General features: G+C 43.9%; 2 protein-coding genes across 2 annotated transcripts in view; one reads left to right on the plus strand and one right to left on the minus strand.

Annotated features, from left to right (window-relative positions):
- Window positions 1-12,357, minus strand: part of LOC310780590 (zinc metalloproteinase nas-13-like) — a gene marked incomplete at both ends in the record, with an annotated part of 21,115 nt that extends 8,758 nt beyond the window's left edge. The window contains 3 exons of the mRNA XM_083641133.1: window positions 1,860-1,977; window positions 2,404-2,501; window positions 11,906-12,357. Of these exons, the coding sequence (XP_083497259.1) occupies window positions 1,860-1,977; window positions 2,404-2,501; window positions 11,906-12,357 (668 nt within the window). The remainder of the gene's footprint in view (window positions 1-1,859; window positions 1,978-2,403; window positions 2,502-11,905) is intronic.
- A 5,320-nt stretch (window positions 12,358-17,677) lies between these two features.
- LOC310780591 (aggrecan core protein-like) lies at window positions 17,678-25,784 on the plus strand. The gene is made up of 14 exons (XM_083641134.1): window positions 17,678-17,805; window positions 18,157-18,423; window positions 19,500-19,541; window positions 19,981-20,158; window positions 20,548-20,648; window positions 21,142-21,405; window positions 21,737-21,784; window positions 22,181-22,438; window positions 22,875-22,922; window positions 23,419-23,682; window positions 24,091-24,138; window positions 24,274-24,375; window positions 25,381-25,458; window positions 25,589-25,784. The coding sequence occupies exons 1-14, from the start codon at window positions 17,748-17,750 to the stop codon at window positions 25,651-25,653; spliced, it is 1,821 nt and encodes a 606-aa protein (XP_083497260.1). The 5' UTR covers window positions 17,678-17,747; the 3' UTR covers window positions 25,654-25,784.
- Window positions 25,785-26,430: the final 646 nt, after the last annotated feature.

The following is a 26,430-nucleotide window of genomic DNA, read 5'->3' on the forward strand; positions in this document are numbered from 1 at the left end:
TATGTAGGTGTGAATCTGACATGATATGCAGGTGTGAATCTGACATGATATGCAGGTGTGAATCTGACATGATATATCAGGTGTGAATCTGACATGATATGCACGTGTGAATCTGACATGATATATCAGGTGTGAATCTGACATGATATATCAGGTGTGAATCTGACATGATATATCAGGTGTGAATCTGACATGATATGCAGGTGTGAATCTGACATGATATATCAGGTGTGAATCTGACATGATATGCAGGTGTGAATCTGACATGATATGCAGGTGTGAATCTGACATGATATATCAGGTGTGAATCTGACATGATATATCAGGTGTGAATCTGACATGATATATCAGGTGTGAATCTGACATGATATATCAGGTGTGAATCTGACATGATATGCACGTGTGAATCTGACATGATATATCAGGTGTGAATCTGACATGATATATCAGGTGTGAATCTGACATGATATGCAGGTGTGAATCTGACATGATATATCAGGTGTGAATCTGACATGATATGCAGGTGTGAATCTGACATGATATGCAGGTGTGAATCTGACATGATATATCAGGTGTGAATCTGACATGATATATCAGGTGTGAATCTGACATGATATATCAGGTGTGAATCTGACATGATATGCAGGTGTGAATCTGACATGATATGCAGGTGTGAATCTGACATGATATATCAGGTGTGAATCTGACATGATATATCAGGTGTGAATCTGACATGATATATCAGGTGTGAATCTGACATGATATATCAGGTGTGAATCTGACATGATATGCAGGTGTGAATCTGATATGATATGCAGGTGTGAATCTGACATGATATATCAGGTGTGAATCTGACATGATATGCACGTGTGAATCTGACATGATATATCAGGTGTGAATCTGACATGATATGCAGGTGTGAATCTGACATGATATGCAGGTGTGAATCTGACATGATATATCAGGTGTGAATCTGACATGATATGCAGGTGTGAATCTGACATGATATGCAGGTGTGAATCTGACATGATATATCAGGTGTGAATCTGACATGATATGCAGGTGTGAATCTGACATGATATATCAGGTGTGAATCTGACATGATATGCAGGTGTGAATCTGACATGATATGCACGTGTGAATCTGACATGATATATCAGGTGTGAAGCTGACATGATATATCAGGTGTGAATCTGACATGATATGCAGGTGTGAATCTGACATGATATGCAGGTGTGAATCTGACATGATATGCAGGTGTGAAGCTGACATGATATATCAGGTGTGAATCTGACATGATATGCAGGTGTGAATCTGACATGATATGCAGGTGTGAATCTGACATGATATATCAGGTGTGAATCTAACATGATACAGTATATCAGGTGTGAATCTGACATGATATGCAGGTGTGAATCTAACATGATATATCAGGTGTGAATCTGACATGATATGCAGGTGTGAATCTGACATGATATATCAGGTGTGAATCTGACATGATATGCAGGTGTGAATCTGACATGATATGCAGGTGTGAATCTGACATGATATATCAGGTGTGAATCTGACATGATATGCAGGTGTGAATCTGACATGATATATCAGGTGTGAATCTGACATGATATGCAGGTGTGAATCTGACATGATATATCAGGTGTGAATCTGACATGATATGCAGGTGTGAATCTGACATGATATATCAGGTGTGAATCTGACATGATATGCAGGTGTGAATCTGACATGATATGCAGGTGTGAATCTGACATGATATATCAGGTGTGAATCTGACATGATATGCAGGTGTGAATCTGACATGATATATCAGGTGTGAATCTGGTGTGAATCTGACATGCACTCACCCAAGTTTACTCTTAATGCTGAGGTAGTCGGACTGGCCACTGCGAGGAACAAAGCGAACGCAGGTCTTCTCTTGGAAAGTCTTCATAGCTTTCTCAACCTGGGCCCTTTCAGAGTCATCTGCAGTGACAAAGACATGACCACATGACAGCATGCTGAGACTGCTGTTAGACATGATCACATGACAGCATGCTGAAACTGCTGTTAAAACTACAAACTCCTCGCTCACTGGATTGCATTTGTTCATTTTTACTCATACATCATTATTAGGGAGGAATGTACTTTCTGGAAATGAGGAAAAGAAAACAATATAGCCATCTCTGATCACTGTCGACAGTCTTCAACAAAAATAGACTTTTAAGATCATCTAGTTTTGACTGATCTCAAGTGAAATCTCAAGAAAATGAGACACAAGTTTAATGAGAAGCTCAGAACCAACGTGTGACATTTGCGAGAGCAGCAGATACTATATATTTACAGCGTACTGACAACATTAGAGTTTTTGTGTGGACGTTACATTGATGTCATACATCACAAAGCACTTACAGAAGTAATCATCGATGGTGTACGGCACCTCAACCAGTGCGTGGAGGTGACTTCCATGCTTGGGGCTCTCTTCTGGCTCATGGAAGCCGACTTTGGTGCTTAAAATCCGGGTACAGAGGACCTCGAGACCTGGGGATCTCTCCTAGCTTTATGGAGAGGGGTGCAAAATGGGGAGATGGACGCCAGATTTAGTGAAAGGAACAGCCACCTGGTTGAGGCAATGTGTGCCCTTGACCCAGACAGTCCTCAATTTTTGGATGCACAGAAGGTGAAACCACTGCTGGAGCTCACCAACACAGTTTTAGTGGAATCTGAATTTGAGGTAGCTCTACAGTTCTTACAGTCTGAAATGGCCCGCTCTCCTGAGGACAAATGGACACCTACTGCCATCCTGCAGCGCTACTCTGGGCCTCTCACTGCCATGCCAAGCGTGCTGACAGCACTGAAACATGCAGTGACTTTCGGGGCATCCTCAGCGACATGTGAGAACACATTTTCAACTCTAACCAACGTCTTTAGTCAGCACAGACGAAGCATGCTACACCAGAGAAAAGCTCAACTAATCCAACTGGCGTTTGAAGCGGACCTTACAAAACGTTTTCGGGAACAGGACTGGAAGGATCGTTTGCTCAGGAAGTTTAACAACAAAACCAAGAGAAGGCTGCAACTCTACTGAGGAACAGTAAAGGTAATTTAACAGGTTTATTTTTCTGTTGCTTTGCATCTCAGAGTATCTCTCCATCCGATTTCAACACAAGTCTGAGACGTGCGGCGCTGTCCCTGGTGCTGAAATCGGATGGAGAGATAAACAGATGAGTTTCATGCAGGGCCAATGCCGCGCTGTCCGTCGTGCTGAAATGGCGCGGAAGTCAAGATAGATACACACACACAATACTTTGGTTCAGCCTGCTTTGCGTGTGTGTGAATTTAATTTTTCTATTCTTTCTTCTCTATTCTTCTCAATCCACAGACCACGGAGAAGTAGCCTAAATGTTATAGTGGCAATCGTCGGGGAGAGAGAGTGAGAGAGAGAGAGAGAAAGAAATCAGCTGCACACAGCATGCCATGAGCAGAAAGACGCGGAGACAATGCATCTGATCACTTTATTTCTTTAATTTAATGAACCTGGCACTGACTGGCTATTATCTTGTTGTTTATTCTATGACTGTTCATAGACATATTAGGCCTATATATGTTCAGAGAGTGCTCCAGACAGGTCCCGCGGGCCGCGGCGCTGCTCCGCAGTTCACTTTATGCCTTAATCTGCTCGGAGACAATGCATCTGATCACTTTATTTCTTTAATTTAATGAACCTGGCACTGACTGGCTATTATCTTGTATATTTGTTGTTTATTCTATGACTGTTCATAGACATATTAGGCCTATATATGTTCAGAGAGTGCTCCAGACAGGCCTCGCGGCGCTGCTCCGCAGTTCACTTTATGCCTTAATCTGCTCGGAGACAATGCATCTGATCACTTTATTTCTTTAATTTAATGAACCTGGCACTGACTGGCTATTATCTTGTATATTTGTTGTTTATTATATGACTGTTCATAGACATATTAGGCCTATATATGTTCAGAGAGTGCTCCAGACAGGCCTCGCGGCGCTGCTCCGCATTTCACGTTATGACTTAATCTGCTCGGAGACAATGCATCTGATCACTTTATTTCTTTAATTTAATGAACCTGGCACTGACTGGCTATTATCTTGTATATTTGTTGTTTATTATATGACTGTTCATAGACATATTAGGCCTATATATGTTCAGAGAGTGCTCCAGACAGGTCCCGCGCGCTGCTCCGCATTTCACGTTATGACTTAATCTGCTGCTGTGAACTTGAAGTGTGAAATAAATGTTTTATTTGATTTTGAATAGTAGTCTTTCTCTTGTGTTGTTATTGCGCTTTTCAGAGGTTATTATGGTTAAAAAGTGCAGAAATAGGCATATCTCTCTGACCCGCCCGCATGACAACCCCCCCCCCCCCCCCCCCCCCCATCGTGGAAAAAAAGCGAATTAGGCTACCACTTAATTCGCTTGCAATACCATCTCAAAATAACAATAATAATCATCAAATGAGACATAATGAGCTAAGCCCGGGCGCCAGGATGAAATCAAATGACTCAGGGATTGATTTGAAATAAATAAATAAACTGCGCGCACACAGTCACACACACACACACACACATCAGCGGCAGGATTGTGATCAGTGAAGCTGCTGGAGATCTGGTTTAGAAGGCTGTCGATTACGCTGCAGTGGACCGCTCTGTACCGTGCGCAAACGTCTCCAGCTCCACGGATGCGCGGAGGGCCAACCAAAGCCTCGGTCTCTCCATAGACCTCAAACTTATCTTTTTCCTTTTCGATTGATCTGTGAAGCTCATCCAATCTGGCGAGGCAAAACTGCATATCGAAATGTTTGTTTTGGAGAATATCAAAGACAACATCCGAGTAAGAGAAGATGGCTTGGAAGGTTTTCAACCAAAAGCAGAACTCGAAGCTGTCAAGGAGGTTGATCCATCAGCGCGGCTGACAGTGTCATCATCAAACTGTACATGGTTTTCCACGATGTGCTCGAACACCTAGAAGAGTTATGCAAACAACTTAATAAGACCTCCAATAAAAACTGAATTTATTTAGTAGGCTACCTTTTTATTTTCTTTAATATTAATAGGCTGCCGCGGCTAGCCTACTATTCGTTCTTTAGCCTAGATCTTTTTATACAATTTAATTTATCACAACAACAACAACAACAAGCATTATTATTTCCAAACTTTCCTGAACAATAATTTTGTGCTCAAGCAAGGAATTAAACACCAAATAGCCTAGATGCCGTTCCTAAAGCAAGCCTGCCTATAGGCTGTTAGGCCTTTCGGGCGGCCTTACCGCTGGCTAGGCGGATGCGAATTTATTCAGTGATTGAATGAAGCAAATATAATCCGTGGCTATTAATTGCATTTGTACTATTATTATTATTATTATTATTATTATTATTATTATTAACAATCATTATTATTTCGAAACTTTCCTGATCAATTATTTATCAATCAAGGAATAAAACAACACCCAATAGATGCAGTTCCTAAATCCTAAACAGCCTATAGGCCGAAGCAAATAAAATCCGGGGCTATTAATTGAAGTTTTATTATTATTGTCATTATTATTATTATTATTATAATTATTCATAACAAAAATTTAAATAATAATACTACAATTATTATTACAGTATTCCCACCTCTTTCAGTTCCCGTGTCTGCTCTGCCACTATCCGTGGCTATCCGTGGTGCTGATCTTTGTGTGTCAGAAATGATTAAACTGTGGGTGATCGATTTTCCCAGCATCGATTGATTTGATTTCAGCACCATGGTGGCGGACAGCTCCCGTTAATGGAGTGAATCGGCCGATCTGGCTATCCGTGGTGCTGATCTTTGTGTGTCAGAAATGTAATCGTTTTATAAGGCTATGTTTTTGATGTGGTTTGTTGACTTTATGTCATGTTATAAACATTATTATTCTAAAAAATAGTATTTTTCTCCTCTTACATGTGTTAATGCTTGTAAGCCCCACTGTTGCGGGCATGTAGGCTATGTTGGCGAACCTACAGGTGCAGCTCATAAAATTAGAATATCGTGGAAATAACATGGACAAGTTATTTCTTTAGGCAGTAATTAAAGCAAAATTATTCCCGACCAAGTATTGAGTGCAGGCATGAACATAACTTTTCAGAAGATCGACATTTCTATTTTGAAAATAGTTTTTTGTGTGTGATATTTAATTTGTTGAAATACTGTCTTGGGGGGTTTTATTAGCCTAATAATATAAATATATAGTATATATATTTTTTAATACAGTATATAGGCTGTAGTGTAACATTCAGGTCAAACAGATTTAAACCAAAACAAAACAAAACAATGTCACAAGCCATTACAACAGAAAATAATTAGCCTAGTATGATGATGATGATGATTATTATTAGCCTATTATTATCATTATTATTATCATCAGCATATTATTGTTGTTGTTGTTGTTGTTGTTGTTGTTACTAGGCTAGCCTACTACAATTATTAATATTTGGCTATTATAGGCCTATAGCCTACTTCATTATGAGACTATAAAACAAGAAAACCAACACCATTTTACGACTTGAAACATTTATTTGTGAGGAGAGTAGCCTACATTTCTGACGTTCAGAAAATAACTGTCTGGTGAGCGTCAGAGTTTTGGAGCGGACGCGCGGAGCAGACGGGGAGAGGAGGGAGGAGAGCGTCTGCTGTCCGCGGTTCAGAGACAGAGACTGATAACTTTTGGTTACTGTGTGGATGTAAGTTGAAGTATTTAAGTTAATTTGTGTTGCACTCATTAAAACGTGTATAGTTTATATTAGGCTAGTTCATTTAGTGATTTGGGTATAAGCCGATCGTCACCGAAGGCATTTCGGGGGAAACATCGGAGCCGGGAACATAGTGGGGAACATAGAGGGGAACATAGAACCCTCTTAGTGAAAAGCGGGGAACATAGAACCCTCTTAGTGAAAAGCGGGGAACATAGAACCTGGGGAACATAGAACCCTCTTAGTGAAAAGCGGGGAACATAGAACCTGGGGAACAAAGAACCCTCTTAGTGAAAAACGGGGAATATAGAACCCGGGGAACATAGAACCCGGGGAACATAGACATGATCCCAAATTCATCCTCCGTGCTGCAAATCACTGGAATGTTCCATATAGTAAAACGGAGGTATGGTGTGGTGGAGTTAATGTAATCACTGAAGTCGTTGAGTTCTGAGGTGGTACAAGTGTTATGCCGTTGTCTGTCTGTCTGTCTGCCTGCCTGCCTGTCTGTCTGTCTGCCTGTCTGTCTGCCTGTCTGTCTGTCTGGCCGGGGAAGATTATCGTCCTTTATTGATGATGGCGACTACTGCAGCATTATCGCATTTGACTGCTATCCTTTTACGCACCCAGAAGCTCCCCCATATGTGACAAGCAGCCACTATCGGGTACATTTCATATAATGCGGAGGACTGATCCATGCCGGCAAACTGCTGCGGCCAAGTGCCAGCGAACCAGTGGCCTTGGTAGACCCCCCCCCCAAATCAGGGTGTGTAACTCCTTAGTGACATCACTGATGACATCACAATTGCTTGAGTGACATCACTGATGACATCACAATTGCTCGAGTGACATCCCTGGTGACATCACAATTCCTCTTCCTCGAGTGACATCACTAGTGACATCACAACTGCCCCTTCTCCAATCAGCTAAGGACATCTGTCTCTTCTGATCTGCTGAGCCAATCACCTAAGCGGTGGTGGTGGTATATAAAGCCTTGCTATACATCATTTTCACATCTTCGAAGTCCAGTCAACTCTGGTCGGCTTCCGACCAAAGTGCTTGATGAAGATTAAGATGAAGTCCATCTATTTACTATTTCTCACGTTGTGCGTCTCGGAGCAAGGTAAGAGATTCGGATTTGGAGTCATAATTTGCTTATATATATGTTTGTAAACAGGCTGTTTAGTTGTGTTGTCAGAACCGTCAAGGGAAGTGTGCGCCAAGACGGTGGGCCAAGACCGTTTTTCCTGTTGTTGATTCCTCATTGACAGTTGACACAATATTTGATGTATGGGCCCTATCGTTGCAATCGGCGTAGAAACTGCGTTTAAGGCCTAGCGCTAGGCCGCCTAGCGCAGTTATTCAATGAAGTCTAAAACTGTTTGTTGGCAGCTCTGCTTTGGTGATGGCTATCTGCTCTCAACAGGGTGTTCCTACTAAGTGGTTTGCGGTAAATGGTGCTGGATAGGCCTCCATGTTCGTTATTATAGATGGTGAGATCAAAGAAATTAATTTTCTCACTGCAATGTTCCACGTAGTAAAACGGGGCCTATCGTTGCAATCGGCGTAGAAACTGCGTTTAAAAGGCCTAGCGCTGCCTAGCGCAGTTACGTAGGCAGGACGAACCCCTCGCTCTAAGCACGCTCCAATCACAATGGGAGATTTTTTGATTCTGGCCTCATTGCAATCTACATACTTTTGGGTCATGTTGGAATATAAACACTGCTTGTATCGATAAATATGCACCATTACTACTATAAAATGAAAAAATAGTTTTGAAAAAGCCCGAAATAATAGGCTAAATCGAGCTAAAAAAAAAAAAAAACCTGCCTTTTCCTCATTTAACACGAGAGCAGAGCAGAGCAGATTGGCTGCAGCTGGGCTGCTCCCCCTCCCTTTATTGTAAAACTAAATTATAGCTGCTGCGCAGCAATGGGTCGTGGCCAGGCAAGTCTCAAGTCTTTTAGCTATAGTCCAAGTCGCGTCTCAAGTCTTTAGTCACAAGTCCAAGTCAAGTCTCTTATGGATGAGTTTTCTGTCATCTGCTGCATGCAATCCAATCTGCTTAGATTAGAACACTGCCGTTCATGACAGGGCTGGGGCAGAAGGCAGCAGGTTGAACACGCCGTTGTCTGCCTGCCTGTCTGTCTGCCTGCCTGCCTGCCTGCCTGCCTGTCTGTCTGTCTGCCTGTCTGTCTGTCTGTCTGTCTGTCTGTCTGTCTGCCTGCCTGCCCAGAGATGGGCAGTATTTGAAATACATGTATTTAAAATACGTATTTCAAATACATTTGTGTATTTTGTAATTTGTATTTGGCTGGACCGAGAAAAATAAGATGTAATTTGTATCAAAATACTTTCAGACCTTGTATTTTGTGTATTTTAAATACATAAGATGTAATTTGTATCAAAATACTTTCAGACCTTGTATTTTGTGTATTTTAAATACATAAAATACTTTTTTCTCTAATTTTATGTCATTTTATTCTCAAATTGACAGATTCTTACCATTGACACAGGTTTAAACTGTGGAGAAACAAAATTTGACTTGTCACTTCTACTCTACCTCTGATTGGCTTACCCTCAGAACAAACTCAACCACAAATCAGAGGCAGAGTAGGGTGGGTCTTGAGTCAGACTTCACATCACTTCTTCATCTAAACTAGTATGAAGCCTTGTATTGGTAGAAATTCCCCCAGAGATAAATTACTAATATAAATTGATGATTAGATATTGCATGCACTGGCCTATCTGCAAATTAAACGGTTTACTGCATATTCAAACCAGTGTATCATATTAGAAAGACACAACTAATTATCTTCTTAATTAAAATTGGCAAAGTGGGTGGCAGTGTGTGTGGTGGCAGTGTGCGTCACGATTGTGATGTCATCAGTGATGTCATCAGTGATGTCACTTGAGCAATTGTGATGTCATCAGTGATGTCACTCGATCAAGTGTGATGTCATCAGTGATGTCACTCGAGCAACTGATTGCCCAACTGTGATGTCACTCAGGCAGTTGTGATGTCATCAGTGATGTCACTCGAGCAACTGATGTAGTATGAGCGCACAGTTGCACGATCGCACCAAGGTGGGTGGGCGGTGTCTGTCTGTCAGTCAGTCATGATTTTGGGAGGCCATGGAGCTGGCGATTTCCATAACTGCAGCCATGGCACATCATCTCCAGGGATACTGTTATGATGTCAGATATCTAGGGCTAACATGGTCAAAGTTCCAAAACTTGAGGTTAACATGTAGAAATGCTGCCTGTAAGTCAAAAGCCCTCACAGAAGGTGATTAACAGCTGCAAGTGAGGGAGAAATTAGCTGTGCTGAAAAACAGCTAAAACTGAAAGAACTGTAGTGTGTTAGAGGGTACACAAAGGAGAATACTGTCACAGAGGGCTAAAGAGACGATTTACCATCTAGGAAACCAGAACATTTCACATTTGAGAACCTGGAATCAGAGAATTAGGACATTTTCCTTACAGAAATGGCTCAAAATGATGAATAGATGATCAAAATAGGCAATTAATGTAATATTTGGCAATGAATTGATGGATTGACTAATTGTTGCAGCTCTTTATCAGTTTTTATAAAAATGTATTTTTATGTATTTTCAAAATACAAAATATGTATTTGTATCTCAAATACATTTTTCAGACCAGTATTTTGTATTTGTATTGTGATACATTTTTTGAGCAAGTATTTGTAATTTGTATCAAAATACTTTATGATGTATTTTCGCCCATCTCTGTGCCTGCCTGTCTGCCTGCCTGCCTGCCTGTCTGTCTGCCTGCCTGCCTGTCTGTCTGTCTGCCTGTCTGCCTGTCTGCCTGTCTGCCTGCCTGCCTGTCTGTCTGCCTGTCTGCCTGCCTGTCTGCCTGCCTGTCTGTCTGTCTGTCTGTCTGTCTGTCTGTCTGCCTGTCTGTCTGTCTGTCTGTCTGTCTCCCTGTCTGTCTGCCTGCCTGTCTGCCTTCCAAAAATCTAAAATTGCCCATGGAATTGGGAAGACGTTCTGTATGTTAAAATTACTCAAAGCGTGTCCTCACACCAGTACGATCACCCGGGCACTCCGCCTGCCCCCCCCCCCTCCCCCCAGACACTGAACCCCAAATTGCTCCCATTGGTGTGCCAGCACCCTGCGTGGTAGCCTGCCGCCATCGGTGTGTGAATGGGTGAATGTACCTACTGACTGTGAAGCGCTTTGGATAAAAGCGCTATATAAATGCAGGCCATTTTACAAAGGTCCAGTGGGAAGTGACAAAAGTTCAATGGACAAACCAAAGAGGATCCTGGAGCACACGATTCACTGGAAAATTGCTTTATTCAATGACTAACGTTTCAACGCCTACTGCGTCTTCATCAGAGTCAAACAGGGTGACAAGGAAAACAACTTGCTTTAAAAAGCCTCCCCAATACACATCGCAGTCCGTCATTGGCTGCTAAGGATGGGAGGTGCCCAAACCCAGTGGGCCAATAGCACTCAAACCGCACAGTGAAGTAGGCTATAATGGCCAGCCACATTTATAAATAACAATATAATATAAGCCATAGAATAGAAATACATAGGCACAAATAACAATTTCTCCAAAGGAAAGGTACAGGTTATAAATAACAAGAGAGGCTTAGTTCCTCGTTTAGACCATTTGGTTCAACAGTATTTAGGCTGTGAATCCAAAATGCTTCTCTTCTTAACAGTTTATTGACAGTGTCGCCTCCTCTCTGTGAGGGAGACACATGCTCAATACCCCAGAATTTCAGTGTGGCAGCAGAGCCATGCTGGGCCTGAGCATAGTGTCTCGCTATTGCATAATCCATGTTGTGGTTGCGGATTGCAGCCTTGTGTTCAGCAATACGGACTTTTAATGCCCGTTTGGTCTGTCCGACATACACCATCCCGCACGGACACTTCAGAATATAAACCACATGTGTGGTGCTGCAGTTTATGAATGAGTTAATTTTATACTTTTTACCAGTCCGTGGGTGAGAAAATTGTTTGGTGTCGGCGGAGTTGGAACAGTGGGTACAGTGACCACATCTGTAAAAACCAGAGGGAGGGGCGGGTAACCACGTAGGCTTAGGGGGGGGTGTCATGGTACTGTGAACCAGTCTGTCTCTTATTGACCGAGATCTCCTGAAAGAAATTAACGGAGGCTCTAAACACAGTGACTTGAGTGCAGGGTCACTCTGTAGAACGTGCCAGTGTTTGTTGATGGTGTGTTTGATCTCTCCACCGATTGGAGAGAACTCCGTGGAGAAACAGAGGCGTGGTGCGGAAGAGCCAGAGCGCCTGGATTTCTCAAGGAGGCGGGCTCTCGGGGTGCGCACTGCCCTTTGATAGGCTGCCTCGATAACTGTCTCCGCGTAGCCCCTGTCCAGGAAGCGTTTCCTCATCTCAACTGTTTTGTCCATGAATTCTTGGTCTGTGCTGCAGTTTCTCTTCAGTCTGAGAAACTGGCCAGTGGGAATGTTGTTGATGAGTCGCCTGGGATGATGGCTGTCAGCTCTCAGTAGAGTGTTCCTACTAAGAGGTTTCCTGTAGATGGTAGTGTCTACACCCCCGTGTCCGTTTTTGTAAATGGTTAGATCCAGGAAATTTATATTTTTATTGGAGTGTTCCATTGTAAAACGAAAGTGTTGTGTGGTGGAGTTAATGTATTCCATGAAATCATTGAGTTCGCCAGTGGTACCAGTCCAAATAAACAAAATGTCATCAATGTACCTTTTCCAGAGTTTAATTTTAGGGAGAAATTGGTTATTGGCTGAATTGTGGATGAATATCTCCTCCCAGAACCCCAAAGTCAGACAGGCATATGACGGTGCAAAAGAACTTCCCATACTAACCCCTCTTTTTTGCAGAAAATAGGAACCTGCATATAGAAAATAGTTTTTTGACAGGACTATTTCTGTGAGTGTTAGTAAAAAACCAATGGGGGGTAGCATCTCGGTAGGGCGAGTTTCAAAAGAGTGTACCAGGGCTTCGATGCCTACATTGTGAGGGATGCAGGTGTACAAGCTTTGAACATCACATGTTGCCAACAAAAAATCTTCATCACTATTGAATGTATCCAATAGTTTTAAAACATCCGTCGTGTCTCCTAAATAAGAGGGAAGATTAGGGACAAATTTCTTTAAGAAGAAATCCAAATACTGTGAAAGGGGTTCCGTGAGGCAGCCGATGCTAGAAACAATAGGTCGAAGGGGCGGATTATCAAGAGATTTGTGGATTTTTGGGAGCCCGTAGAACACAGGACATATGGGGTGTTGTACACACAAAAACTCTTTTTCTTTTTCTGTAATCCAGCCCCTGGAGAAAGCTGACTCGAGGACCTGATCTATTTCGGCTTTATATTCATTCACAGGGTTAAAAGAAAGGGGGGTGTAGCAGTCTTGATCTCTGAGCTGGGACTTGATGCTCTCATTATACTGTTCAAAGCTCATAATGACTATGGAGCCCCCCTTATCAGCAGAGCGAATCACAATATCCTTTCTTTTTTCCAGTGCATTAAGACATTTTGATTCATCACATGAAAGGTTTGATTTCTTCTGATTTACCTTTTTACAGATTTTTGCCAAATCATCTTCTACCAGATGGCTGTATGTAATGATAGAGGGATTTAAATTGGCAAAGGGAACAAAACGTGACTTTTTTCTGAATGGTGTGGCTTCTCTTGTGTCATCAGTGTTGGAGTTTCTAAGGATGACATCACCATTAGATAATACATTGCCTCTGGGGGAGAAGAAATGTTTTAATTGAAGAGACCGGAAAAATTTGAACGTGTCCACTTTTAATTTAAATGGATCAACGGTATTAGTAGGGCAGAAAGAGAGACCTTTACTTAATACATCAGTCTCCTCCTTGCTGAGGTTTAGACCGGAGATGTTAATTACTGACTCTGGTTCTGGTTGCGTGCGGAGCGCCGCACGGCTTCTGGGGGAGGCACCCCTCGTCCCCCTTGTGCCCCTCCTCGTCTTGCGCGAGGAGGCTTGCCGTGGGGTGGCTTGGCGTAGCCCAAAAAAGGCATGCTGTTGCGTTGGTTGTCCGTGTCACTCGTCTGCGGGGAATCCCGTTCACTGGCAGAAGTAGAGAGTTGCAGCCTGTTGGTTCTCGGGCGAGTCGGGCGCCGTGCAGGGTGGGGCTTCTGACGTCTCCTTTCATTCATCCAATCATAGACTGTCCCGTCAGCATAGTCTTTGATGTCTCTTTCATACTTCTTCAGTTTATAAATTTGTAGTTCTTTTTGAAAGGATTTGAGTGAAGCCGTGATTTTATTGGTGATTGTGTTTAATGTCTCTGTGTCAGCTTGTGCCTTGATTTTGGTTTCCAATGCAATGATCTCACCGTTTATCTTCTCTTTCTCCGTCTTGGTTTTTTCAATGACCAGCAGTATCAAATCCAGAGAACATTTGTTCAGTATCTGTTCCCATCTGTGCATGAAGTCTGTGTCATCCAGACCAAAAGAAGGGATTTTGTTCAGGCGAAGCCCGCGGGGGATTCGCTTCTCTCTCCAATATTCAGAGAGAGTAATTGAATGCCAGAGGAGTCGAGTGTCTTTCTTTTTCAGATCCTCCAGCTCTCTACTGAGGGAGAGAATACATGGCTCTGGTGGCGTTTCTATCACTTCTTCAAATAAAGAGTGCGGCAATATGATGTTCGCACCTTGTTCATCCGTATAGGATAGAGTCTCAGACCGCATTTCGGTAGTTGCATTAATAGATGCAAAGATACTCATGGTTCTTCAGTGGTGGTTAGGCGAGCTGCACAGAGAAGGAGGTCGTCCTGGAAGATCTCCGAGGCAATATCAATACAAAAGGAGTCTCTTGCGCGTCAGCCCCTCCGCAAAAGGAGGTCGGTGCTCTCAGGACAGGACAGTATTATGACAAAAGTTCAATGGACAAACCAAAGAGGATCCTGGAGCACACGATTCACTGGGAAATTGCTTTATTCAATGACTAACGTTTCAACGCCTACTGCGTCTTCATCAGAGTCAAACAGGGTGACAAGGAAAACAACTTGCTTTAAAAAGCCTCCCCAATACACATCGCAGTCCGTCATTGGCTGCTAAGGATGGGAGGTGCCCAAACCCAGTGGGCCAATAGCACTCAAACCGCACAGTGAAGTAGGCTATAATGGCCAGCCACATTTATAAATAACAATATAATATAAGCCATAGAATAGAAATACATAGGCACAAATAACAATTTCTCCAAAGGAAAGGTACAGGTTATAAATAACAAGAGAGGCTTAGTTCCTCGTTTAGACCATTTGGTTCAACAGTATTTAGGCTGTGAATCCAAAATGCTTCTCTTCTTAACAGTTTATTGACAATGGCTGGGTTTCCCAAAAGCTTCTTTGCGCTAAGAAGCTAATTCAACCCTTCTTAAGGCCCCCTTAAGAAGCAAACGCGTTTCCCAATTGCTTCTTTACGAAGGCATGCGTTTCCCAAAAGCTTCTTAGCGCTAAGAAGCTTCTTTGACCCTTCTTAAGGCTCCCGTAAGAAGCCAACGAAGCCAACGCGTTTCCCGATTGCTTCTTAGCCTAAAATTATCTTCCAATTATCCTCCGTTAAGAAGGCTGCGTTTCCCAAAAGCTTCTTAGCGCTAAGATGATCTTTCGTTAAGAAGGTTTTGTAAGAAGGGTCTGGAGCCTTCTTAACACCTTCTTAATGACAAAACACTGGCAGATCCAGCCGCGTCAGGCAAAAGGAGATACTTGTGTCCACTGTTCCTCTTGTGTTTTTCCCTTTTTCCTTTCTTTCATGCACCCTTTAGTGTTTAAAATTGGGGAACACTTGAAAATCTCCCCTGTATGTATGGTTACTTGTGTTTTAAATGTTTTACCGTAGGCTATATTTCTCTAATCAGAATGGATTCCTTTTATAATGTTGTGGATTTATATAGCACCTTTCACAGAACCCAAGGTCGCTTAAATTCTGTAGTGTTTCTCTGTTTTGTTGTATGCTGTGTATATAAAGCAATTTGAACTGCAGTCCATGTCTGAAATAAATAATGTTTAATAAAGTTTAACATGACCATGATTAGGTGTTAACAGTGTTTCTCAACCACTGAGTCGTGGCCCACTGCTGGGCTCAGAGTGCCATCAAGTGAGCCGCTCCAGTTAAGATGCTTCTTAAGAGCCTTCTATTTTTTTTATTTTTCTCGACTGTTAAGAAGGCGTTTGGGAAACACTTCTTTGGAGCCTTCTTAACTCCTTAAGAAGCTTCTTAACTCCTTAAGAAGCTTCTTAACTCTTAAGAAGCTTCTTTGTTGGGAAACTCAGCCAGTGTCGCCTCCTCTCTGTGAGGGAGACACATGCTCAATACCCCAGAATTTCAGTGTGGCAGCAGAGCCATGCTGGGCCTGAGCATAGTGTCTCGCTATTGCATAATCCATGTTGTGGTTGCGGATTGCAGCCTTGTGTTCAGCAATACGGACTTTTAATGCCCGTTTGGTCTGTCCGACATACACCATCCCGCACGGACACTTCAGAATATAAACCACATGTGTGGTGCTGCAGTCCAGTGGGAAGTGTCTTTGAGCAAAACGTTGAATCCTTCCAAGCTCCAGGGGTGCAATGCTGTGTAGCCGACCCTGACCTCTGACCTCATATTCAATGTACTATACATTTCATTTTTACATAACTGTTGTGTGTTTTTCAGCCTATAGCCAGTGTGAACAAGGCTGGAGGCCGTTCAACGGCTCATGTTACTTCTTTTCGAAAGAAAAGAAGACATGGGTGGGGGCTCATGCAGACTGTTTGGCAAATGGCAGCGACCTGATGAGCATTCAGGGCACTCCTGAGATGGTGAGACGACGACAACAACAACAACAACAACAACAACAACAATAAAACATTCTGGTAACATGTGCTTATCTTCCAGAACCTGCACTCATTTTTTTCTACTCTATCTTTCCAGCAATGGATGAGCACTCAAATTGGCTCTTCGGGCTTTTGGATTGGCCTGCATGATCGGGCTTCAGAAGGTATCTGGGAGTGGACTGATGGGACCCCTTATGACATGGACTCAGCGTATGTAAAACTGTTACTATTCAAATATTGGAAAGGCATTACAAAGAGGAACCTGAATAATAATCTGCCTAAACTTTAGTTAAGCTACATTGCAGAATTGACCTCCTCTCCTCTCCTCTCCTCTCCTCTCCTCTCCTCTCCTCTCCTCTCCTCTCCTCTCCTCTCCTCTCCTCTCCTCTCCTCTCCTCTCCTCTCCTCCCCTCCATCTTTCAGATACTGGAACTCAGGCGAGCCTAATAACTTGGGGGAAGAGGACTGTGGGGTGGTTCGGCCCCATGGACGCTGGAATGATTTCAACTGCATTAATTTGCAGCAATATATCTGCAAACGTCCCAACCGTACGTCCACCAGCCAGTGCCATGCTGTTTTACCCTTTAATCTTATGCTCCTCAAATAACACTTTAATTATAAAACAATGCATCATAATGTATTAAGTAGTGAAGAGGTGCATCTAAATCTTACTGGTGTGATTGATTACTGGTTTTGTTTAGGAAAATCATTATTCTAATTTATTTATTTATGTATTTGTGTATTTATGTATTTATGTATGTATTTATTTATTTCAAAAGTGACTTGGAGCTCCCAGTTGTTACAGAATAACCAAAGTTGAAGTCCTTGTGATGTTGCGCTCATCTGCGTAAAGATCGAAGAAGGATCTGGATGACTACAGTGTCATCCAGCAACTCTCTAATAATCCAATGTCCTGTTCTTTCTTCCAGGTGCTGCGGGTGAAAGCAGGGTCAATACAACCCATATTTGTGCTGTGAATGGATCGACTGTGACCATTCCCTGCTCCTTCCCACCCCGGAAGGAGTCTGAGATAGTGAGGGTTCTCTGGTTAGCTCCAACGACTCCATCAGTGTACGACAGCAGCTCGACAAACAACAACCCCCACTACCGATACCTGGGAGACCTCCGCAGCGACTGCACTTTGCAGATTAGGGGTATACAATCAACACACTCAAAGACTCACCACTTCAGAATGGAAGCAGATGGAGACGCCTGGACTGAGCCAAATGGAGTGCAGGTCACAGTCATTGGTAAGGATGCTGAGAATAATATTAATTAATAATATTAATTAATACTGATATTTTTTTATGTTTTATTTTACTTGACTTTTATTTAACCTGGTTAGACCCATTGAGATGAAGCAGACATTTTCTTATACCTTGTGCTATATCTTTCATTTCAATAAAACTACTACTAAAAATAAAGCTAATATTAATGCAAATACGACTTGTTTTTCTGCTACAACAAATTATATTTGTATCACACTTTTTTAATGAATCTACATGCTGTAAATTTGAAGGAGAAAAGGCAATATGATCAGTTGAAACAAGTCAAATTGCTTGGATCAAAACCATGCATTGAGTAAAATGAATTAATTACAGATAACCCACGAATGAGGATCTCCAGCTCCAGTAGTGAGAGAGTGATGAAAAAGGGCGACAGAGTTACACTGAACTGCACTGCAGTCTGTTCTTCCCACCAATTGTGCGTCACCTGGAACAGAAATGGCCACGCCCTCGATGAGACCGGCCCCACCCTTCATCTCAACCCTCTGACCACGGCTAACTCTGGGAATTACTCCTGTGCTTTGAAGAACAGAGAGACTACACGCTCCGACCCATACAGCCTGTCTGTGGAGGCTGACGAAGGTTTGTTCATTCATTTTTCAATAGACTACTTGCACAACTCCACTACTTCCTGAAATGAGTAGGGCATCTTGGTTTCCTGTCCTACACTATTGGATGAACTGATTGTCAGGTGTGCCTGACTGCTGCAGTCCCCCCCCCCTTTCCCTCTTCCCCCCTTCCTGTTTGACCCTGATGCAGACGCGTTGCGTCGAAACGTTGGTGCACTTAGCCTATTAAAAGAAACCTTCTCACCAGTGTGAACCAGTGGTTCAATGCCATTTTGACTATGCTGCCACCTCCTGGTTTACCAGCACAGCGCAGTGTTTGAAGAACAAACTTCAGACTGCCCAAAATAAATTAGCCAGGGTGGTGTTAAAGCTGCCTCCCAGGACCCACCTTGGCCCAGCACATTTCCAACAGCTAAACTGGCTCCCAGTTCAAAAAAGAATCATCCAAATTAAATTAGGACTTACCCATAAAATCATACACAATGCAGTTCCCAAATATCTTTACAACTACTTTAACCGTTTTAGGGACATCCACAGCTATGCCACCAGAGGCAGCACAACTAATATCAGACTTTTCAAATATAGGACTCTAGCAGGTAAGAACACTTTTCTGTACTCTGCTGCCATTGAATGGAACAAAGTTCCGGCATCACTGAAGCTTATTGAGGCACAGAGCAGTTTTAAAACGGCAATTAAAAAATTGTTGGCATCCACTCTCTTAGAATAGGTAGGTACTGTATCAGCACTGTATCAGCACTGTATCATAAAGCACTATGTACTTTATGTTAATTGCTATGTAGGTTTGTATTTATGTATTGTGAGTCGTAAGTATTGTATTTGCACCTGACAATCCTGTCAGCCATCCCCCTTCCTTTTCCCCCAGAGGACCACAATGGAAATAAGCCTGTGGCTTTGTTGTGTTTTTATCCTCGGCAGTTTTTTTGTTTATCTTCATAATGTCTGTCTTCTGTGAAGCAGTATTATGTGTGCTTTAAAAAATGGTCAAATAAAACTTACTTTCTCTTTCTCTCTCTCTCTCTCTCTCTCTCTCTCTCTCTCTCTCTCTCTCTCTGTGTGTCCGTTAACCAGTAAGCTGTAGCGCGCTGATCCATGGCGCGCTGATTGGTGAGGGTGAGTGATGCGGCCACAGCACTGACCCCCCTTTCCCCTCCATCTCTTCTGTCTGGCCGCTGTTCCTCCCACTCCCTCCCTCCCTCCTCTCTTTCCATATATCCCTGATTGACGTGTTCATTGTTATTTGTATCTGTTGCCTGTTGCTCGTTGTTAGCATGTTTTCTGTGTACTCATATTGTCGGCGTATTTGAGTCACTGAAAAGCGCCATATAAAATAAATGTATTATTATTATTATTTGCTTGGCCGGAAATGATGATGGTGTCATATAGACATTATAAGAAGAATATGAATAAGACAACAAAACAATCAAATAGAAATAAGTTATATAGAGTACGTGTCGGCACATAGGACACAGAGACCAGCCAATAGCAGATGGTCAGAAGGTGTATCTGATCTACTTTACCTTCACTGGTTGCTGTCCTTCTCTTGATCCAGGTGTGGTGCTCCACCACCAGCATGCGTCTGGCCGCTACACTCTGGACTTCACTGCAGCTGAGGCTGCCTGCAGGACGATCGACACCAACGCTATGCTTGCATCCCCCGAGCAGCTGTCCGATGGCCAGCTGGAAGGCCTTCAGTCTGATAGAGGATGGCTGAAAGACAATACAGTCCGGTGTGTGTGTGTGTGTGTGTGTGTGTGTGTGTGTGTGTGTGTGTGTGTGTGTGTGTGTGTGTGTGTGTGTGTGTGTGTGTGTGGCATACAGCAGTGATTCTCAACATGGGATCCTGGGACCGCCAGGGGCCCCTGATGGGCTTGCAGGGGGTCCCCAGCAAACAGAGGAATTGTTCAACTTCCACATTATTGAAGTGACCAGAATGTAGGAAGAATGAGTGTTCTTGTGTGTGTGTGTGTGTGTGTGTGTGTGTGTGTGTGTGTGTGTGTGTGTGTGTGTGTGTGTAATGTGGTGTAAATGAGGGGTGCTTGATATGTTTAAAGTATGCGTGTGCGATGTTTGTAAATGTTGCAATTCCAATATATATAATGAGCTCATTTGTTTGTAGACGCTCCGTGACTGAAGGCGTGCTAACCTACAGCGAAGAGTTCATAAAGACACACGGAAAGTCTGACGCCTACTGCTTTGTGCCCAAACAGGAAGAGGAAGGTAAATCAACATGTACACACACACAGAAGCCACTTTCACACATGAACTCCGGGTCAGGTCAGGGTAACAGGTTGCTTGCCCTGAGCCTGACCCGGGGGATACGTGAAGTGTACCCTTTCAGACATGAGGCATGTTGCTTTCATACATGTGGAGCACCTCCGGGTGTAAAGTAAAGACACACACACACACGTCACACACACACATACACATGTCACACACGTCAAACACACACACACACACACACACACACACACACACACACACACACACCTCACACACAGACACACAGACACACAGACACACAGACACACACACACATCACACAATCCCCCCCACCCCCACCCCCCACACACACACACACACACGTACACACACACATCACACACACACCACACACACATATGCTTAGGAGTGCCGTGAAATTTGTCAGGCATTTTTCCTCTCCTGGCTCCAGGCTGAAGTCTTGGATATATCCTGTGTCTCCTCTCAAAAGGTATGGTCTTCTCCATGGCCCAGAGGGTAACCCTGCAGGAGGCCAGAAGGAGGTGTGGGCTGAACCACGCCGAACTGGCATCAGTGGGACAGCTCTTCACGGCCCATCTCCTGCCCAACGACACCGACTTCAGCTGGCTGCAAGACGGTAGCGTCCGGAGAATCCTGGCCGAAGGCCAGCACTGTGGCCCACACCGCGGCATCCTGTCCCGCGCCACTGGTTCCCCAGATCCCAATGAGGAGCACGGTGCCTACTGCTACATCTGTAAGACACTCCATTTATACAGCCTTATACAGACTGATGACGCGTCCCAGCGCATGCCGAAGTATGTATTTTGAATTGTACTTGGCAATAGGGATCTACACTATTCCTATAATATTCCTATAGTATATTTTTCTACAGTGTAATTCAGCAGCGGGGGGGGGGGGTGTACTGCTGGATGCATATTGGGGAAACGTGTCTGTGTGTGTGTGTGTGTGTGTGTGTGTGTGTGTGTGTGTGTGTGTGTGTGTGTGTGTGTGTGTGTGTGTGTGTGTGTGTGTGTGTGAAAAACACATGTTAAAAACATCTAACAATGCTTTTTCCACCTTTCTAGTGTTCAGCCCTGCCGACACAGCTGTTGCAGCCTCTAAAGATGAAGCAGGTAAGATAATTTCACACATGCTGTAAACACTTCACCATATTTGACACAATGTATTTTTTTTACAGATCGCAGCAAAAAAGCAGTTTAGGAGTCCCGCAAAGCTCGCAGCCTCGCCACAGAAATTGCTTTCACACACCCCTTTGTACCCTTTCAGCACACACACACACACACACACACACACACACACACACACACACACACACACACACACATCACACAATCCCCCCCCCCCCCCCCAAACACACACGTACACACGTACACACACACACACACACACACACACACACACACATGCTTAGCAGCGCCGTGAAATTTGCCAGGCATTTTTCCTCTCCTGGCTCCAGGCTGAGGTCTTGGATATAACCTGTGTATGCCTCCTGTGTCTCCTCTCAAAAGGGAAGCTCTTCTGGCTGCCCCAGAACGTAACCCTGCAGGAGGCCAGCAAGAGGTGTGGGCTGAACCACGCCAAGCTGGCATCAGTGGGACAGCTGATCACGGCCCCTCTCCTGCCCAACGACACTGACATCAGCTGGCTGGACGACGGGAGCTTCTGGAGAAACCTCCCCCAAGGCCGGCACCGCGGCAAACTCACCCTGTCCCGCGCCACTGTTTCCCAAGATCCCAGTGAGGAGCACGGTGCCTACTGCTACATCTGTAAGACACTCCATTTATACAGCCTACATGCCAACCAACTTCCCTGCCCACTTTAACCCATTGATACCTGATGCAGCATTTGTGTGTGTATCCCTTTAAGACCGTGAATCGCGGTTCGCGGTCTTGGCAATAGGGATCTACAGTATTCCTATAATATTCCTATAGTATATTTTTCTACAGTGTAATTCAGCAGCGGGGGGGTGTACTGCTGGATGCATATTGGGGAAAACACACGTGTGTGTGTGTGTGTGTGTGTGTGTGTGTGTGTGTGTGTGTGTGTGTGTGTGTGTGTGTGTGTGTGTGTGTGTGTGTGTGTGTGTCTGTCTGTCTGTCTGTCTGTCTGTCTGTCTGTCTGTCTGTGTGTGTGTGTGTGTGTGTGTGTGTGTGTGTGTGTGTGTGTGTGAAACATCTAACAATGCTTTTTCCACCTTTCTAGTGTTCAGCCCTGCCGACACAGCTGTTGCAGCCTCTAAAGATGAAGCAGGTAAGATAATTTCACACATGCTGTAAACACTTCACCATATTTGACACAATGTATTTTTTTACAGATCGCGGCAAAAAAGCAGTTTAGGAGTCCCGCAAAGCTCGCAGCCTCGCCACAGAAATTGCTTTCACACACCCCTTTGTACCCTTTCAGACATGAGGCATGTTGCTTTCATACATGTGGAGCACCTCCGGGTGTAAAGTAGAGACACACACACACACACACGTCACACACGTCACACACACACACACACACACACACACACACGCACACACGCACACACACACATGTCTCACACACAGACACACACACATCACACAATCCCCCCCCCCCCCCAAACACACACGTACACACACACACACACACACACACACACACACACACACACACACACACATGCTTAGCAGCGCCGTGAAATTTGTCAGGCATTTTTCCTCTCCTGGCTCCAGGCTGAAGTCTTGGATATAACCTGTGTATGCCTGTCTCCTCTCAAAAGGTATGGTCATCTCCATGCCCTCCTGCAACGTAACCCTGCAGGAGGCCAGCAAGAGGTGTGGTGTGAACCACCACACCAAGCTGGCATCAGTGGGACAGCTGATCACGGCCCCTCTCCTGCCCAACGACACTGACATCAGCTGGCTGGACGACGGCAGCTTCTGGAGAAACCTCCCCCAAGGCCGGCACCGCGGCGAACTCACCCTGTCCCGCGCCACTGTTTCCCAAGATCCCAGTGAGGAGCACGGTGCCTACTGCTACATCTGTAAGACACTCCATTTATACAGCCTACATGCCAACCAACTTCCCTGCTCACTTTAACCCATTGATACCTGATGCAGCATTTGTGTGTGTATCCCTTTAAGACCGTGAACCGCGGTTCGCGGTCTTGGCAATAGGGATCTACAGTATTCCTATAATATTCCTATAGTATATTTTTCTACAGTGTAATTCAGCAGCGGGGGGGTGTACTGCTGGATGCATATTGAGGAAACACGTGTGTGTGTGTGTGTGTGTGTGTGTGTGTGTGTGTGTGTGTGTGTGTGTGTGTGTGTGTGTGTGTGTGTGTGTGTGTGTGTGTGTGTGTGTGTGTGTGTGTGTGTGTGTGTGTGTGTGTGTGTGTGTGTGAGAAACACATGTTAAAAACGTAACAATGCTTTTTCCACCTTTCCAGTGTTCAGCCCTGCCTACGCAGCTGTTTCAGCCTCTAAAGATGAAGCAGGTAAGATAATTTCACACATGCTGTAAACACTTCACCATATTTGACACAATGTATATTTTTTTATTACAGTACAACTTACCGTAACACAAGATTGCCTTGTTTCTCTCTCTCTTTGTCTCTGCTCTTTGTCCCCAGCCGACACGGTCGAGCTCGTTGCTGGGATTGCGTTGGCTGCGCTGCTCTCTGTCGCTCTGTCCGCTGTCGTCTTCTACGTTTGGAAGAGATGCAGACGTGATGGTGAGTTACCCAAGCCCCCCCCCCCCCCCCCCCCCCCCCCCCATCCACTTACCTTACACTTACCCACCCACTTACCTTACTCTGGACCTGGGCTGGCTCGTGAATGCAAGCAGCCACGTCACATGATCACGTCACATGATCTTGGGCCGCGCACATCATGGAAGTAAAACCAGGAAGAAAAACTCCTTCAAAATGCTTCATGTGCTGTTGAGCAGCTTATGTTCAAATGAATGGGTGGGCGTGTCCTATATACCCTGTCCAATTTCTTTTAATATACTGTATCTGTGGAGTTCCCTCGCCACCCTGTCAATCAATCTCTATCATCCTTCAGTAGTCATAAGCACAGTAGTAAGCACGCACGCACACACAGCTTTTTTAAGTCCTTGATTATTCTTTCTTAAATCCAAGCACTTTCAAGTACTTTCCAAACTCGTGGCAACCCTGAACTTTACGCAGTAATTACTCTTTTTAAAGTGACCCTGAAACGTTGTAAATGCCCCCATTGTTTTAGACAGTGGGGCAAAAGTTGCCCCCAAAATATCTTTCTAATTTCCTACACTGGGAACACTACACTGACTAAATTGTCAAATATAGCCACCTGCTCACCGCCCAGGCACTTATATGTACTTAACTAAATTAACCTAACTAACTATCCTGTGCGCGCACAATTGTCAGACTAAACTCTGACGACCCAAAAACCTACAGTCCGCTACAGATTAATTAATATTAATGTTTGTTTATTAACTGGCCCCTGGCCTCCTGTCATTTAAGTAAAGTGGGTATCCCTGCCCTAGGCTCTGGAATAGCCTAGAGGCTTTTCAATCCCTGCTCAAGACGCACCTTTTCTCCCTGGCCTTCCACCTGAGTTGAGTTTAGGTTGTGGCAACCTAAACTGTTGCATTTTGTGTGAAGCACTTTGGTCGGCTATTTGTCGTTGTAAATGTGCTCTATAAATAAAGCTGACTTGACTTGAGTTGACTTGACTTCTGTACTGTCCGTTCACAGTCTGGCAGAGACGGGCAGAGACAGTGTCTGGCAGAGACACTCAGGCAGTGGTGTGGAGTACCGCGACGGAGCTTGGAGGTGACTTTTTTTTACTGTTTCCAGGCAGGACATGCCGTACAGTTCCACTCGTAAAGTAGCACTATTATGTCTTATGTGCTAACACTAATAGTGATTGCTGTAGCCTACTAACAAATATTGTTTGTTGCAGAGTCGCGTGTGGTCATCTACGACAACGCTGGATTCTCCACGTCTGGGGCGGACTCCATCAACTAGTCGAGCCATTCGTTCCTAGAAAGGGCCAAGATTAATGCAATGTTATGTGAGATTACATGACATTAACATGCTATTTCCTCCGTTTTTGCCGGCCATTTTTGATATTAACATGCTACAAACATGTATTTTTATTTACAATGTGAGATTTAAGTACAGCAATGTTTCTTTCTCTGTTTTTTTTTTTTTACCTATGTATTTTCTTTCTATTCAATATTCAATTCTTTAAGTTGTGGTGAAGTTTCCTAGAGTGGTTTCATACACTTTATATAACAATATTGCATACATCATGTATTTGTAGTGTTTGGAAATAAAATCCTAATCAAACACCTTGAAAGCAGTTTTAGGCCTATCATTCCATCATTAGACATTTAACTGTCACACGAGCTCATGGTGCAGTCAGATGGGTGTCCACGTGGCGGCGCTGCAGTCACGCTGTTTGGTGTTGTGATGATGAGCGGTTTGAGGTTTTTATCCCATTGAAATTATGTTTCCGCTTCAAGATGCATTCTGTGACAGGCAGCAGCAGACCATGCCGCGCTCAGTTGTACGGAGGCAAGGGCCGATAATTCCTTTTGTCTGATGCCCTCTATCAACCAGCAATGGTTGGAGACCCCACCTGTGGATGGAGAGGGGAGGGAAAAAGACATTTTAAACCCTAAACTAAAGGAAGCTGAATGTCAATATGTCACGGTATTATCCTTGTATCAAATGGGTATTTGAAAACTTACGTATGTGTTCCTGGTGATGACATTTAAAAGAGTGAAATTCAACATATCG

The sequence above is a fragment of the Poromitra crassiceps genome (genome assembly GCF_964638095.1).
Source record: "Poromitra crassiceps genome assembly, chromosome: 8".
NCBI lineage: Eukaryota > Metazoa > Chordata > Actinopteri > Beryciformes > Melamphaidae > Poromitra > Poromitra crassiceps.